Below are 17,782 nucleotides of genomic sequence, written 5' to 3' on the forward strand. Positions count from 1 at the left end.
TGCGTAGGCTGGTGTTGTATCAATCATTTGCTTTCCTGTGGGAACAGCTAATAAAATGTTCTCTCCCCAGAAAGAGCAAAAACACAGGAATGATTCACTGGTAATGTTGTCTGTGTGTATAATTACACATGCTGTAGCTTCAGGTTACCTGCTGGGGCATTCATGGGCAAAATGAGGGGAAAAAAACCCCAATTATACCACTGTAGGTTTGACACAAAACCAGAACAAGCCACAGAAAGTCAGTTTCTGTTGATGTCATGACTGACACCCATTTGGAGGCGTGATAAGTCCTTTTATTCTCAGTAGAGGTTATTTAATTTTGTTTTGTTTTGTGGTGGGTTTTTTTTCCTGTTGAAATTACAACCTTGTAAATACAGAATTTTAGTCTGTGTCATCTTGGGATTCAGGTTGTTAACAGAGTGAGGTACTTTCCAAAACAAAATTAACCTCAGCAGTAATTCCAGCCACAGTGAGAAGCCGCTACTGGTTACACAGGGTGCTAGGCAAGTACTTACGCCATACTTGCACTGCCAAGGAATTATTTTTATCTTGGTGAAAGTGTGAGCTATGAAAAGCACTGTCTGCTTCTTATAAGAAGTAACATTTGGTCAATCTTTACAAGTTCTTCTTGCAGAGTTCAGTCAAGAAATGATCTCTTCTTAATTCACAAAATGGAGAAAAATAAAACAGACATTTCTATTTAAAGCTTTAATGTAAAGTTAAAGAGAAATCTTAAAAAGTAGTATTTAAATGTTATCTAAAAGCAGCAACTAAGAATATTCTTAGTGCTGCACTTCTCAGCCCTTCCCCTTTGCACATCATCAATCTAATTCTGTTGAACAGCACCTGTGATCGTACACTAAGGATTTTATCTGTACAGCAAATCATTCCCTGGTGGGAAGGGCTATGGCCTACTTATTAAAATCAAGTTTAAAACATGGCTTTAAGACCACAGGAAGAGATGGCAGCTGAAAGTGCAAGAATGGGGGACATCTAGATTCATTTTCCTGAAGGAATTTAGGATGTACACTGCTCAGTGGAGTGCCACGAAAGGGGACCCCGCAGCAAGGACAAAAAGGAACGCTCTGCACACACAACACATCCCACTGCTCACTCTCCATGCAAACAGTTCCACAAACAGCAGCTTGGTGAAAAATCCCCTCACTTTCTTTGTTCACTCCCAGTCATTTCTACCTCTTGGCACACCAGCCTCTCCATTTTCCTAACACAACAGTTCGTGAGGCAGCATGGTAAATCACAAACTGATTAACATTAAAATTAATCCTGCAGTTTAAAAAAAATTGCAATGTAAAGGTTTACTTCTGAACTGGAGGTGTTCAGAGTAGGTATGGGGCAGCCATTCAGACCACGATGCTGACAGAGCCAAAGCACTGGTGTGCTGCAAGAGGGAGAACAAGAGGATGGCAAGGAGGAGGAGAAGAAGAAAATGCAAACCAGTGTAGCTGTTTAAGTCTATGTATTGTGAAAGTACACCCTAATTTGTATATTCATATAATTCGTGGCCTGTATTAGAAACACTGAAAGGTAAAACTGCTGGAAACTTCTAGAGAAAGAGGAAATAGTCCAAAATGTTTTCAGATAAATATGGAGATCTGGGGGCAATGTAAATATCTGCACTTGCTCATGATTATCAAAACCAACAATCTTGCTAAGGCATATTGTAAGAAAGAGATCTCAAGTGAGAAACAATCGAGATACACAAACACTTTGGATTGGAAATGACTGGACACGTAAGCTAGCAACAGGCTTCTACGCACCATACGAGACTGGATTAACTAGTCAGCAATGAAGAATCATGATCCCAGAAGTTGGGGTGGAAGGGAGGTTAAAACAGAAAAAGAAAAAAAAAGATAGAGCCAAAAGCACCTTTAAAAAAACCCCACCTCAAAACAAACAACAAAAAATGAATTTGAGAAAAAAAATAGATCAGGGAGGGGCATGACAGACTTCACATCTGCTTGCTCTGCAAGAGAGGGACCTTATCGTATGGACAATACCACAAAGAACACTGGGACTATTTTCTGGTCAAATAGCTCATTTCTGCATCTCTGTTCATAAAATGCATTCCTGTAGTTCTCCACCAACAGCAAAAGCATCAGCTTCTTGTAACTTCTATACACAAACCACTAGACTAACAAGCAATGAAGCAGATATATTTATTATAATGCTGTTTTATTGCAAATACAACTAATTTCACTATGGCAATCTACTGTATAAAAGCAGTGTGCCATACTCAGTCTGAACTATAAATGCAATTTTCCTCCAGGGTCAGCTGATGTAAAGTCTTGGTATATCATTTAGTGGGAGCAAGATCCATTCCTTTTCCCTTAAAGAGCTACTACCTTCTAACAAAGTTTCCTCTTACCCATTTAACAGGGCCATTATATCCCTGTGAACATGAATTCATCTGCAAGCACAAAGTCTTTGTGACATAAATAATTACCCTAAGCCCAGGCTTACATTCCCTTGACTCTGATGATGGCTTAGTCTGTGACCGGAGGCAAACCACTGAATATTTGTTCAGGCATCCCTAAAAGTGGTACAAACAACTTTGTTGTAACAGATATTTGGAAGCTTTATCAAACATGTAGGCTGCTTTAAAAGACAAAAAAATGATTGCTACAGGCTTGCTCTTGATAGAAAATCTTCTGCTGACTTCAGTAGGAATTGTAATAGGTCTTTAAGAAGCCCTCTGTAAACTAAACTTGAACCATCTAATGCAGGATCTAATTGATTGCATCTAATTGATTGCAATAGATTTGTAGGGGCTTCCATAAATACAAGTACTGCTTGTGCAAGCACAACCCAGAAGCAGAGCCCAAAAAACGGTGAGAAATGCTAGCCTTACACTCACATTTTGTTTCTGCTATGAGGCAGTTACCAACATAGTTCCTATTTGGTCTCTTGGATAAGCAACGTGATTCCAGTTTACCCTCCAAATGCAATCTGGTCCCTTAAAAGCACACTTAAGTCCATTCAATTGGGAGTGATTGAACATAAACCAAAAAGCAGCATTACTCATCTTAACATGAATTTAAGAATATGATTCTGGGGCACAGTAAATGAATCTTTCAAAAATCCCAGATAAAGTGACCGAGCTGCTCAAAAAGGATGCTGTGATGTCTTGCATCAACCAGCCTGCCTTTATTTTCTTCTGGGGCAAATAAATAGCTTTGCAAGAAAATATTTGCTTGAGGAGAAAATATAACGTTGGTTCTAATATTCAAAATGCATTCACATTTTGAACTTATCTGTCAGCTTCTAGCTCAAGGCAACAGAACTCTATTAATATTTATTTAATAATATAGGTTTAATATTTTACAAATGTTATTACAAAGCCACAGACAAGGGTAAATATGTCTGAAGCTATAATAATACACCAAACTAGAGACAAATAGAGCTGAGTAGAGAAACTAAGTCATCATAGTCAAGAGAATAATCCTCCAATCAAAGACCTGTTTTCTGTGCCTTGTTATGGTTTACCAACAATGGATGCTTCTGTTACAGTTTCCAATAGTAACTCATATAACACATATAACTAGATATTTGTGCAGATGATGAGGTGACAAAAATACCTCCTAGGAGAAGATACTGGGCTAAGTCTCCATTTTGTCAGGGTCTAATTCCTGTCCCTGCACAATAAAAATCGCACCAGTTCAGCTGAAAATAAATCATTCCAAGATTTTGGAAGACACAGCAATGGTTTCTCCTTTATAATGAAAATAAATCCGAAATAGGTAGACTTTGCTTCTCAGAAGCATCTCAGCTGGGAGATTAAATCTTATCTCACATCACTGAAGATGCAGCTGCTAACAAAGCAAACGGAGAATAAGGCTTTGACTCTGTGCATAGGCAGAGAGAGTGATTTACCCAGTCCTGTCATCATATGAGGCTGCAGCAGGTCTGCATATGAGTTTGGCTCACAGTTGTTTTACATCCTCTGGAACAAAATTAGTAATATAAGGACACCGGACCATGTTGTTCTTGGAGTGTTAAACAGGTAGCTCAAATGATCCTAAATCTTAATGCTATTTCTGTAGCTGAAAGTAACCTCTCCTGTTCCTGTGGATGTTTGCTCTTATATCCTTACACATAAAATTTCCCAATGATAGAATTGACTTTCAGTGCCTAAATACTACAAAGTAGTAGTGTGAAATTTGCCTAGAAACTCAAGCCATGAAAAAAAATCAAGGAAATTTCACTAGATATCAACTCCATCATATCAGAGAATGTGCTACACAACATGCTACTTCTTGGCTAGCCTGGACACCAGGCCAGTTTGGGCACACGGTGTCTGCTTCTCCATCCCTACATGATAATGCATATCACACAGCAGAATAGTAGATGAAACTAGATACTTCTTAAAAAAGGAAAATGGCAAGGAAAGATGAAGCACAGTGAACAATCTGTAGTCATGGATTGGAGAGCACAATTTAAAAATGGAAATGTTATTTATTGCACTGATACTGTAATTATAATGTAGTTTTTGTAGAACAATTACTGTCTTTATTAAGTGATTCATCGTAGGCCTCGCAGTTGAAAGCAATACAAATAATCTAGAGATGACTATTCGGTGCTGCAGAGACAAAAATGTAGTTCAAGCAGCAGAGACAGACCATCTGGCCTGAAATCACCTGCTGACTAAAGTTTTCCACATAGCCCTATCTAAAGGAAATGAAAGGCAGCCCCTGGGAGCTGCACCTCTAGGGACAAGTGCTCAGGATGCACCTGAATGACATGGCTGCCCACCATAATATGAGAGCACCTTTGAAGCAGCCACCTGTATTTTGCCAAGATGCACGGTGTATGGCCCCAGATGTGCGCCAGAAGCAGGTGGCTGAGGGAAGGAGCTTGCTTTTCAAGCTTAACATCTACCAAATAATACTGTGCTTCCCAGAAGCTCTAATATTGCACTGTACATTTATATTCATCCTGGTATTACCTGGGATATGCTGAGACTTGTGAGAAGAGTTGGTAATAAACTGCTGAAAAATCTGTTCATTACAGCTCAGTAATTTGTTTTGATATAGCCAAGAACACAGATCCAAGTCAGGATAAAGTTAGATGAGGCAGCATACATTATGCTACCTTGCACACTACAATCTGTTACAGATGAAAGTATTTTATGTAGGTCAGGCACTGCTTCCCTGGAGACAGACAAAAAGCCATAAGGAAATCAGAGCAGTGTTGGGCCTTATATTCCAGTGATCCAGTCTACTCCGCAGTTTCAATTATGCAGAGATTTGTGTGTCTCTGGTCTTGCCTATCAAAGTACTCTTCCCAATCAACTTCTGCAAGGCTAAGTATAGTGGACAGGACAGCATATATCTCATGATGCAAAACTAGGTAAAACTCCTCGCACTCACAAGGAGACAATAGTTTTGTCAGTTGACAAAAGAAAAGAAAAATCAAAGTGACACTAATTTTCAACTCATCGCAACACTGAGTTGCAAAATCAAGTTTTGGGAACAGAAGGCAGCTCTCCGTCCCTCACAGTGAGGAGAATGGTGTTATTAAAAGCAGCAGTCTTGCATTTCTCTTTCCCTTTCCTTAAAACTGTGCTGTAACAGAGGGGACCTGTGCTTCAGTCTTCTTGCAATAACACTTTATCTCTGACAGGTGGGAGAAAAAGAATTTCAGGAACCCAGAAGCAAAAATGAGTATATTTTGTTATATCTCACAGTCTCAGCAGAGAATTCTATATTTTTAAAATGAATTCCTTTTTCTGCTATTGTATAACAGTATGCTTTTATTCTGGCAACTAAAAAGCACAAAATACAAGCTTCCACTAACATTTCATAGCAGAGCTCAGAATTTAATTTTAGAACGCACATCACACCATTTTTCATTACCACCTATCTATCTAAGAATTTCTCTCATATCAAAATGCTGAAAGATTCTCAAACAGCACAGCACTGTATTTTCAGAATGGTATTTAGCTCTGAAGAGATATAGAAAGAAGTACACAAACCACACATAATACCACATATAGTAAACACATTAAGAGTGTATGATGGAAGAAGAAAATATGTACACTTAAGCATTTATTAATATCTTAATTCCTGTCCAGAGAGAAGGCAGCATAAATGCCTATATATTCCAGTTTGCTCCATAGAGGTTTTCCTAATTTAAATAAACTAAGTAATCCAGAAAGGCTTTTCCCATTACATCTGTAAGAAACTATCCTCCTCACCGAGCGTAGGATCACAGGTAAGCAGGGAGTTTTAGGTATCATCTCTGAGATTCTAACATTGTTACTTGAATGAAAGAACAATACCAAATTCTGCATTTCTATCCTTGTCCCAGATAAGCTCTTTAAAGAGATATAGGAGATTTGCTCTTCCCCTCCCCCTCACCCCCTCAAATACAACAATTTATACTACTACAGAGCTGTGGATCTCCTTTGCATGCCATCATCCATACATTTTTTACTGTTTTTTCCCCTGCAATAAGCAGCAAGCTGTATTTTAAATGTAAGCCACCAGTGCTGGTTGGTTATGTTCCTTACCCTGATTCCGAGCTCCACATTCTCTCCTCCGTATACTTCCATGCCTTCATCCAGTAAGCCAATCTCTTGGAAATATTCTCTATCTACTATGAAGCATCCAATCAATGCAGGACTTCTGGAAGAATAAAACAGTCGCAAGCAAAATTAGCAGATAGAATACGAATAATTTTATTATTCAGAAATAGATTATGTTTATAATTGCTGGGTCAAATGGTGCATCAAGAGAGATTCTTATGGAGGTGTTTCTCTAACAGATTTATCCAGCTTTGTCTTGTAATGTTCTTGCTTCTATGGTGAAATAAGTACCATTGAAGGAAAACAGACTCAAAATGATTCGACATACATATTCAGGTAGGATTTCAGTGCTAACAATTCCAGATCCAGGAGCCCCAACTTTTGTTTCTGAGGCATCAGCCATTCTAGTCTCTATCCCTGTTAAGTCCTCAGGTTTCTTGTCTGTGATAATTAACAAGGATACCCAATGATGCACAGTTTTGTGTCTCTAGCCAGAAGCTAGGTTCATCTACAGATAAGAAAACTTGTGTCTGTAAGCTTATGTAAAAGAGGAGATTGTTTCTTGTATAGGAACTTCCAGGTCAGGTTTTGCAATACAGAATCAAGAAATGTCTGCCATTACCAGCATACTGTAACACTAGTCCATTGTCCTGAGCCAAATTTAAACAAATCACATATCTTTACTGAATCAGTAAGCTCTACTTATGTCATGACCTGAATTAGCCAGCTTTTACTGTGCAGAGCCAATCTTAAGAAGGTAAGAGTTCAGGCACAGAGAGTACAATTTTACCTGTATGAGATGCAGTGGAGGAGAATACAGAGTAATTTAGCCTTTTCATTTTTCTCCTGCCTTATCATCCACAATGGCAAGAAATAAAAATGTCTTTTCTGATTATTATGCTGGTATCAGGAACTCTGGTAACAACAGGATATTAATTAGCAGTACAGGGAAAATCACTGCATTTTCTGGGAACATTCAAGCTGCAGTAAGTGCAGACATCTGCTTTCAAACAGATTATAGGTTGTCTTAATCACAAATTGTACAATTCTACAGAAATCTATACATTTATGCCTTTAACTTGAAGTGCCATAGTACCCACTTTATAACAATGAAAGACTCTTTCTGTTGTATTTTTAAAGAAGAAAATAGCAGTTAACGTCACTTCAAAAATTATGCTTCTTTTATGACAAAGTACTCCTGCTTTTGGTGTTGTTTTTAAAGTATTTCAGAGTATCTGCTTCCCTTTGTTGTAATTCTAGAAGCATATTGGAGTCATGATAGAAGCCATCAATCAATACACATGGTGGGGTTTTTTCTCTCGTTCATTTTAATTATCCAGCACACACATACAGTGCATTGCACTGAATAAAAGGTGCCAGGGAAAGGGCTAGGGAACAAACCTAAACATCCAATATTCATAAAGGACATTCACTCCACAGTCTTCACATAGGACAGTTTTGGGATAAAATGGAAAAGTAGATTTTCTCTTTATTCTGAGTTTAAATACTTTTGATTTAAAAAGTCACCATAATTAGTATAGAAGGTTTGACTCTCCAGGATTTAGTAGAATATTTGGAGGCATTTTCATAATGTTAACAGAGTTCATTAACATTGAGAACCACTTCTAATGATGTGGAAATTAGCACCCCTTTTTACTCATGTCTGCGGCAAACCTGTGAATTTTTATCTCCTACTTTCCAATCCTGAGTCCTGTTCTAAGGAGCAGCATGTGGGTCAGTGCAGTTCAGAGCGTCTAAGCTGACAACTCAAAAAAAAAAGCTGTCTGCCTGAAAAGACAGAACTACTGGATGAAAGATACCCCTTACACTGATGGAAACTGATTGGTAGCAACAACCCCTTCACGCTGCCTCTGCTATTTAAGGTTCTGCTTTGCAGCTGATGAAAACAGTCTTCACTCTTTCTTTCTGCAGAGAGTGAGAGTATAGGTACCAGTGATCTCCTCGGTATGAATGCATAGCCAGAAAAAAGGCCTGGAATCTCAGCAGAGCTGCTGAAGGGATTCAGAGGCACTTACTCCTCTCCCAGAGGTAAGGGTGCTGTTCTGAACCAGCCTAAGAATACTCTAGACATGATAAGAACGTACAGAGCTAGATTGTACCAAAGCAAGGATCTAATACAGTCTTTGCTCACACACTCAGTGGACCAGCATTAACTCCTAGGACATAACACAGCTGTAAAGCTATGTGACAGTATTATAAAGAATACAACTGTCAGATCAGTTCTGTTTATATAATGCATTTGTAAAGAAAGTTCTGTTTCTTGCCCATTACCACTAAACTAGCTGACGAGACTTGGATAAAGCAGTGTGGCTGAGTACTCAAGTCCACCATTTCACTTCGGCTATGTGTTTTGCCCCATGCTAATAACAAGGAAACCTATTTATAAAGATGTACTGAAAACAACAGTTTTCTTGATGACTGTGTAGGGGTCAAGGACAAAAGCTGAAGAGGACAGCTCAAGGACAGTTAAACAATTTAACATCTAATTTAACACAACAGTCAGTAAAACCTATTGCAAAGCTGAGACCACTCACCATCTGTCATATTTAGATGAGCATTACCAGTGACACACTAATCTAGGTCACAGTTGCATGTTACCTTATTGGAGCAGTTGTGTTCTCCAGTCTCCACCATGACTTAGGAGGGTTCAGATATCGGCACCACAGCTCCCAGTCAAACCCCTGCGCTGAGAGGGGATACTCCTCTATTTCAAAATTATCATACTTAATGTTATCAAATGATGGAGAAATTACTCTTTTTCTGTTTTCTTTTATCCTAGTGAGCACTGGTTCAGCCCTAAAAAAAAGAAGAAAAAACCCAAAACATTAAGATTACATCGGTAGAAGCATAGCACTGATGGAAATAGCGGCTTATGCTGTATATTTCATAAAGGGCAAAGTCCATAGCTGTTACCCATTCAGAGCTCCCTTTCTTTGAGACAGAGTTTTGACAGAGCAGGATCTGCCCCAGAATAACACTGCAATATTTTATCTAGAATGCCCTATTATTAACTTTGATGTTAGCTGGTGAATAGAAGAAATGAGCATCTGCATATCACAGAGCATTTATACCCTTGCTACCAAATAACATCAACTGCAGGCTCTCAATATTATCAAGGACATCAAGATCAGAGTTAATAATAGATCTATCCTAGGGCAAGAAGCTCCTGCCTTTTTACCATCTTTTTTACTCAAGAAGCAACAGATATTACATCCAGACTGAACAAGTTAAAATACATGGGTTTAGTTATGTGCTATTTTTGCACAGAGCAGCAACCTCAGTGCCAAAATGACACTTCTTTGTTTACACTGTAGAACATAAAAGAAACATAGTATTTTTAATGAAAAGAAGATAAATTTGCCCCTATGGGCAAAGGGCTACGTTATCAGAGGAGGTTTCTAAAGTGCAGGTTTCCAATATAGCTTAAATACAATGTAATTAGACCAGCAGATATCTCACACTATAAAAATGGATCTAGATTATGTTACACAGCATAAATACCTTTTTCATGCTTGTGTCTGAATCTTCATTAAAAAGAACAGAATGCTAATTCACCTTCTATATCCAAGAGAAACACCATTCAGTAATTTATACACAGTGCTTGGAAAAGGTCCCTTCGTCAGAGAAATTCAAGGAGACACATACCATCCCACATTGAACTCCACATGGGCATCAAAGAGAGCCACTACTGGTGCTGTGGCTACTCTCCATCCACTAACTCGAGATCGAATCAGCCCCTCTTGTTTGCTGTGTCGAACAACCTTGATGAAACCAGGCTTACGGGCATTCACTTCATCAACATACTTCTTTAGTTTCTCCTTGAGTTCTTCTGTGGAAAGGAAAGAATTAGATGTTAACAAGAAGTATCAGCTCAATGAGATGTAAAAACCTGTTCTTTCAGCAAAATAGGAGTCTTCACACATGCAAATACTCTCTTTTGATTTAACTACTAAGAATTGTCAAATAGTCAAGTCTAAAAGGAAGCAAACAAAATGCAGAAGGACCATAAATTATATAGTAATAAAAAAATTCCAGGTGTAACTATTTAGCCTACATGACTGACATCAGAATCCTGCCACTGTTTAACATTAACATGCCACAAAAGAAAGCACTCAATCATAACATACCATAGCTACGTAAGTGCGTATTATGTTACTGTAGCAACAAGCAAGATAACTATCTTATTATTTCCAGAAAAATATGCCTAAGTGTTTTCCACGAACTAACTTTACCAATATTTCAAGAAAAAAGAAAGAATAAAATGAATTATTTATCCTTTTTCCATTTTTCTTTCTAAACTTTGACAACTCTCTTCTATCTCTACTAAAAATTCCATGACTTCTGCTCTTTTCTCAGCAGAACAAAGTACCAGAGAAGAATCATTCCTAATTATAAATATGATAACTTTTTAATCAACAGTTATCATATCTCTAGTTTAAAGACCCCTGCATGAGAAAAATCCATTATGTAGAGCTGAAATAGTGAACACACTATTATTACTGAAAAGACTGTTCACTACTATTCCTTATTAGCATTGCTACGTTCTATTTATGTTGTGGTGCCACTCAGAATTCCCTTGGTGTTAAGTTTCCTTTCTTCCAAATCTCTCCACAAATCCAGAAATGTCTTTGCTGTGATGCAGAATAATGCCTCTGTGGTTACAATGCTAAACTGGATATCATCAAATCTGCATTAAAAGCTCAACGTTGCCTAGTCCTTTTTGTGAAATCTTGAGCAAGCCACTTCTCCATAATCAATTCCCCATCTGCAAAATGGGATGACCAGACTTACTACTTCTTTTCAGTTTATTTAGACTTTAAACTCTAGAGAACAGCAGTTTTATTTTTCTCTGCATTTGCCCAGAACTCTGGGGCACTGAGCTGAGGTGGCATCAGACAAGGGATGGCACCAGAGCCCAGCAGAGGAAGGAGTAGAACCCCACAGTCACCAGTGTGGGAGGGAATACAACTTCTGCTATGTTGGCTGGCCCAAATTGCTTCCCAATAAAATCCAGCAGAGTTTTTCTTTTAAAAGTAGCCAATGAGACTTTTGCTGTTTCGCTGGCATTAGCGGTGCAATCTGCTCCTAGCTATGCACCAGGGGGATGTTTCTGCATTGAGTCCGGGTAGCTTCTCATCATGGTAAGCCAACCACTCTGGGAACTGGTCGCCTCAAATAGATCTGGACAACATGCACGCTAGAATGGTTAATGCAACAGAAAAAAAAAAAGCAAGCACGCTTTATTAGCCACATTAAACGTTCATCCTTGGAAAGGAAGTGGATGTATCCTCTCTTAGGCTGACAAAGAGGAACAGAGCTGTTTCATGAGGTGTTCTCTAACCTTAAGACTTGGAACCCATACAACCTTAGCGGACCTACTCCTCTGAAGATACGGAGGAAAGGGCAAGATGGTTAAGTACAAAAACTTCTTAAATTCACCCCTCTTTGTAAAGACTCTCAGCCATCAAGCGTGATGTTCTTGCAGCTGGTTCCACTGACATTGCAGGACTGTGCCTGCCACATACCTTTGCATAAATGAACTCTCTGCATGGAAGTGAGAGAACACCAAAGAAAAGTGCTGATACTTACAGTTTTTCATGAAGAACAAGAATTAAATAGAAATAATCTGATGACCATGTCCATCACAGTACTTAAACTGCAGCTATTTTTTAGGAATGGACTCAATATATTTCTAAAATTTTCCAAATTATATTGCCAATATCTATTTAAATTATCTATGACTGCATCGCCTTGAATAAACAATATGAGGCATTAACACGTCACATACAGCACTATTCTACTTTGTATTAGACTTGCCGCACAGTGATCAATACACTTTTTCCCCTTATAACGTCAAAAAATCATATTCAGGTTTTCTATCATGCTTGTGCAAAGCCACATCTTCTTATTGTTCATCCCCTAACAGACATTTGTAGCAAGCACAAAACTATCAAACCAACCACCAGCACAGCACTTGAAATACAAAAGACGACATTTATGTTACTGAAATTGTGCCCACCTAAAAATAGTGCAAAACAGTTCTCTATTCCCAAAATGTAGCATTGTGGAGGGTGAATATCAAAACATGAAGATCAAAGCTTTGTTCTCAGTGTAAGCGGCTGTTCATAGCTTTGCAATACCAGGAAGCTTTATTTGCCACAAGAATGTGGCTTCACCACCGAGTATGAAATATATAAAGAGAAAGCAGGCTCTAATCAAGGACTTGAAAATCAGTACCCTTGATAGAGTCATTGTTCTCTCAATCACCTTCATTTTTAGCAAGTGGGTTATTCTTACTCCTGTCATATACTTTTCCTAATGTAGACTGAGTTTATAAGCTTGAGTAAACACAAAATCTTTTTCATACTAGGTGTAGTACGGAAATAGGTGGAAATGGAACAGAACCCAAATCTTGGCTTGCCACCAGCATGACTTCAGCTGCACTTTATAGCTGTGACATTTACTAGGCAGTACATACTTCTAATTTTCTGATTACACTGCAGCTTTTTGTGAATGAAGTGGCCTGAAAGAGTTTCAGGGGAATCTTGCAGACTTACCCATGGTCAGTCAGTATGAGGAATCCTTCCCTGGACTTCAGTATCAGCCTCAGGAGACAAAGTGCTGCACTTTACCTAGTCTTTTACACTGGCCCACAAGCATTGACTTACTTTGTAGCATGTTCTCAGGAGACAAAGCAATATTTTGCAGTCAGGTTATTTAAAACAGATTTGTCTTCCTTCGCAAAGGCAGAGTGCTGAGCAGAGCATTATGTGCACTCTTTGCCTTACAAAACCTATTGGGTAGACTCTCCCAGAAGAAAACAGAAGTCTACTAAAAAAATGTACCATTTTCACCCAGCCACAGGACACAGCAGACATGTAAATGAAGCTAAAAACTTCACTATCTTGGGAAGAACATTAAAGATGCCCTAGCAGGATACTTAAGTCAGGGTTTTTTCCATGCAACTCATGTTTTCCTGAGTTTTACATGAGAAATCAGAGTTCAATCGTCTTTGACAGTTTTGGAGCACCCTGCCCAACTGGACTGAATGATGGGATTCTCCCCCTAGAACTGATCATACATTTTGTGATAGCACTGATGGTCTTCAGCAATATATTTTTAACCCATGCTCTGTTTTTTTCCACTTCAGATATGTTGCATGAATAATAAACAGTCTTTTTCATTAATTATTGTGCTTCACTGCTTTATGCCACCATAGGGAGAAGAAAGGGAATGAGCAAATGTGTCATCTTCAATACACTGTTGATTCAGTTTCTAATTATGGAAACAAACAGGCTTATAAAGATAGATGCATTTGCCTTTCAGCACAGAATGTCTCAAATAAGGACTCAATTTGACTAAGCTGAATGAGTATCTGCAATTGGAGAGAAAGAGCAGCCGTATATGGAATGGGAAAACAGTGCCGATCTGGCACTTGGAAATGTTGCACTCTACCACCTGTCTCTATATAGTACGGATGTCTAGAAAGCACAGCACAACTCTCCTCATAAGTGTAGAAAACATAATCGATGTGCCATAATTAAGTTCTAATACTTCTAAGAGGTTGGTTGTTCATTTTTAACAAATCCACAAAGATTTTGTTTGTCAAGTTTCTCTATTCAGCATGACAAAGCAGTGCTGAAGAATTAGTTCATGCAACTTTGCCTTCTTAGGAAGGGGCAGAAGCAGGGCAGGATGGAGGCAGGGAGCATAATGAGTCAGAACACATCAGCCATCCCACAGCTACAGAGATCATATGTGAAGGCATCATTTAGTTCATGAAAATGCCTTCGCAAGGCCATCTTCCTTTCTGAGAAAACGGTGGCCTTCAGAGAGGTCCCAGCAATGCAACTGCTCTCCTTGCAATACTGCAGCTTGCTTAGCTTGTGCGAGTGGCCAGTCCTAGCTCAGAGGGGCTGTGTGGACCACAGTCCTGCCTGCTCTTCAAACACTGGGGGTTCTGGCGGGCCATACAATATGGAAAAGATTTCTCATCTATGCCTCAGGGAGTTTCTCAGAAGCAAAACCATCTGCAGATAATGTTCTTCATCCAGTCGCATGCAAGTTGCCTACATTTTGCATGCATCTTCCCTCCCTAAATTGGGAAGTTACCAGGCTAGATGCTCAATGATGTAAGGTGCCTTAGATCCATGGGACTCCAGTGTCCTACAGCAGCTGTGGATCTGTCCCCAGACTACAAATTTTAAAGTTATTGATACAGTGTTGTCAGAAATAATAAATTACTGCCTCACATTCATAGAGAAGTAGCTTAAAGAACAGTCAATTAAGTCTCACTTTCAATAATTTTCACGTTTTAATGTACTCCCATTCTGAGTGCTTGAAAGAGTCCTCACGTCTCTCAGAACAATTACATTTGTAAAGTCCCATGCTTTGCTGAGACAGATGCATTTTACTGACTTGTTAAAAACTCTTCTTCTTAGCTGTAAGTTTGCCAACAGAGCTAAAATAATAAATAAATAAATAAAGTAAAAGCTCTCTCATAACTCTATGCATTTTCTAAAGTCTAAAAGTCCCTGTTGACTTCGGTGCAGCAGAATGCATGCTGGATGTTACTGCCATCTCTGCAAGCCTTGTGCTTTTACCTTTATGGAAAAAATTATTTCCATGTCAAAGGCCCAGGAATTACCATGTCCCTCTTTAACCTTAGCACTTGGCACAAACATCGCTTCTTTTACTGTGAAGGGAAAGAATTTATTCCTCAATATAGAATGGGGTTTAAAGTAACAATTGTCGTCCCTGTGCCAGAAATTGTGGATTGGCACATTATACGAAAGGGGCAAAATCCTGCCAATTCATTACTTTTATGCTCTGGCTTTGTGTGTTCATTGAGCTGCCTAGAAGGCACACTCTGGTCCCCAGGTAAAGAACCCTGTTGGATATTTTCTTGGATCTTTTAAAGGCAAATCATTACAGCAGTTGCAGGGATACAGCAGAGCTACTGCCTGTCTTGGAGCCAAGAGATCACTGGTCAGTTTGCTCCTGGCAAGGATCCCAGGGCATTCCTGAACACCCTGTGCAGTAGGTCAGAATGGGATCCACTGCCTTGCACCAAGGCAAAACAGCCAACTGGCAGGGCACGAGAAGTCAGTACACCATGAGAGCTGCCATACTAGGAGCATCTCATCAGGTACATCTTGCGTTCTGCAGGAAAAGCAAGTAAATTGGCAAAAAGACAGAATTCGCACAAACCAATTAATTTTAAACCAAGATTTTCCATCTTCTTTATCTGACTATTTGTGGCCCAAAGTCTTAGGCACAGGAAGAGCTAGATGCTTTTCCACTCTTCCAATAACAATTTCATAGCCTTTAGAAAAAGAGAATGTATTAACATAGCTAACTTTCTAGCAAATAAAGCAAGCCTGTTATACCAGGTTTACTGCAAAAAAACCCAGCCCGCTCTTCCTTCTCAGCCACTCTGTAGGTATAGGACCTGAATTCACATAATAACTTGAATTCATGGCAGCAGCTAGGCATGTAAGAAAAACTGCTGCACTTTATCTAATAGGCTTATATATTGGATTATGTCACTTATTTTGTATGCAGCTCAGTGCTTCATAATTTTTATTTTCCTTTCCTCTGGTCCCTTATCTTTCATGCTCAAGTGATCACCTCTCATCTCTGTAGCAGAAGCAGATAACTCTAAATGGAAAACATTTATAACCAGATAGAGGCATGTCATTTGTAATGCACATGTGTATATAGAATGTTTGCAACAGAGGGCAACAATGCACAAACAGATAACGAGGGCCTGCTGTGCACACGTATTTAATAACTTCATGTTATCTGGTATAATAGATAAACCACCCAAGGGAAATTAACAACACAATGCAAGGAATTGATTTGGACAGACCTCAAAACCAAAAAAGCAGTATAGTCCTTTTCCTCCATTACTACACCTAACTTGTATTTTTGAAAGAGATGCATAATATAATCTCGGAAGTTCACGCTATCCACATGTAAAGCCAGATAGCGTAATGAACTTTCACAGTCACCACCTTTGCATTCAGCAATCCAAAGTCTCAGCTGCTGTCAAACCTCCCCAGGTCTATTAAGATAAATGAAGCCTACAACAATTCATTCCAGCTCACACCTCGGACTACAAGCCAAGGATTTCTTCACTCTAGCACATGAACAGCACCCTTCTCCCACAATAAAGGCAGAAAAAAATATACATTTCCCCTCTCAGCCCCTACACACAAACACGTACTCCTTCAATTGCCCAGGAGAATCTAGTACAGAGGAGTGGGAAGCACACGTTGCTTTCAAAGGGTTTGATGGGCGCTGCTTTGATCCATTCTCAGTCCTCTCCCAAACATCATGTCTATGTATGGAAAGAGCTTAGGTGGACACTTCACTCAATCCTCTTGCTGGTTGTAAGGTCCTGGGAATCTGACAGCACAAGAACCACATACCAGCAAATAATTCGACTTCAAAACAGTAATCAGTAAACTAGCACACCTCCCAACACAAAACAGGCTTTGCAGTAGAGACCTGTGCCAGCAGCTATTGAGCGATCTGACACACGTACACTATTTGGGTTCATTTTGTTTTTTTTTCTAAATGATGCATAGTTCCAATCCCAGCCATGAAAGTGGGATACTATCCTCCAGATCATTAAGTCCTACCTAGAAATATTGCTGCATCTTAATAAATCCCAACAGTATGGGAAGAACAATGAAAATAATCTTTTGGAAACTGTGGCAGCTGAACACCATGTTATGGAGGAGGGGGATACTGGAGAAAGAAATATTACATCTGTTATTTTTTGTTAGTGTTATTCTCTTGTAGTAATGTCTTTATAATAAGGGTTGTAAATCCCTTTTATTTCCCTTTTATTATTTATTGAGTACTGTTCAAAGACAGTACTCAATTTTCTGTCCTAGGGTGCATCCTGTCATAAGTATCACCAAGCCCACATTCCAGCAACAATGTCTGGCAACACTTTGCAAGACAGAGAGATAAACTGAGATGCCAGATGAATCTGCAAGGTCACACCAGAAGTTGCAGCAGGGAAGGAATAGAACCTGGGTCTCCCAAGTCCCAGGGCAGCACATTAACACCGCATGATTCCCCTGAGGCTGTGATTCTGCAGTTTGAGCCATGGCCCATATGGAGCTCAGAGAACTCTGTGCAGATGCAAGAGCTCATCCGTGTCACTGGGTCAGGATTAAGAGGCAGCTGATATCCGGAGCTCTT

General features: G+C 39.2%; 1 protein-coding gene across 4 annotated transcripts in view; it reads right to left on the reverse strand.

The window, feature by feature from the left end:
* GALNT18 (polypeptide N-acetylgalactosaminyltransferase 18) overlaps positions 1-17,782 on the reverse strand; it is a 274,192-nt gene that overhangs the window by 67,779 nt on the left and 188,631 nt on the right. For all 4 annotated transcript variants that reach the window (XM_075755180.1, XM_075755182.1, XM_075755181.1 and 1 more), the window contains exons 5-7: positions 10,211-10,394; positions 9,164-9,361; positions 6,530-6,644 (exon numbers count right to left, since the gene is read on the reverse strand). In XM_075755180.1, the coding sequence (XP_075611295.1) occupies positions 6,530-6,644; positions 9,164-9,361; positions 10,211-10,394 (497 nt within the window). The remainder of the gene's footprint in view (positions 1-6,529; positions 6,645-9,163; positions 9,362-10,210; positions 10,395-17,782) is intronic.

Source organism: Balearica regulorum, chromosome 5, assembly GCF_011004875.1.
Source record: "Balearica regulorum gibbericeps isolate bBalReg1 chromosome 5, bBalReg1.pri, whole genome shotgun sequence".
NCBI lineage: Eukaryota > Metazoa > Chordata > Aves > Gruiformes > Gruidae > Balearica > Balearica regulorum.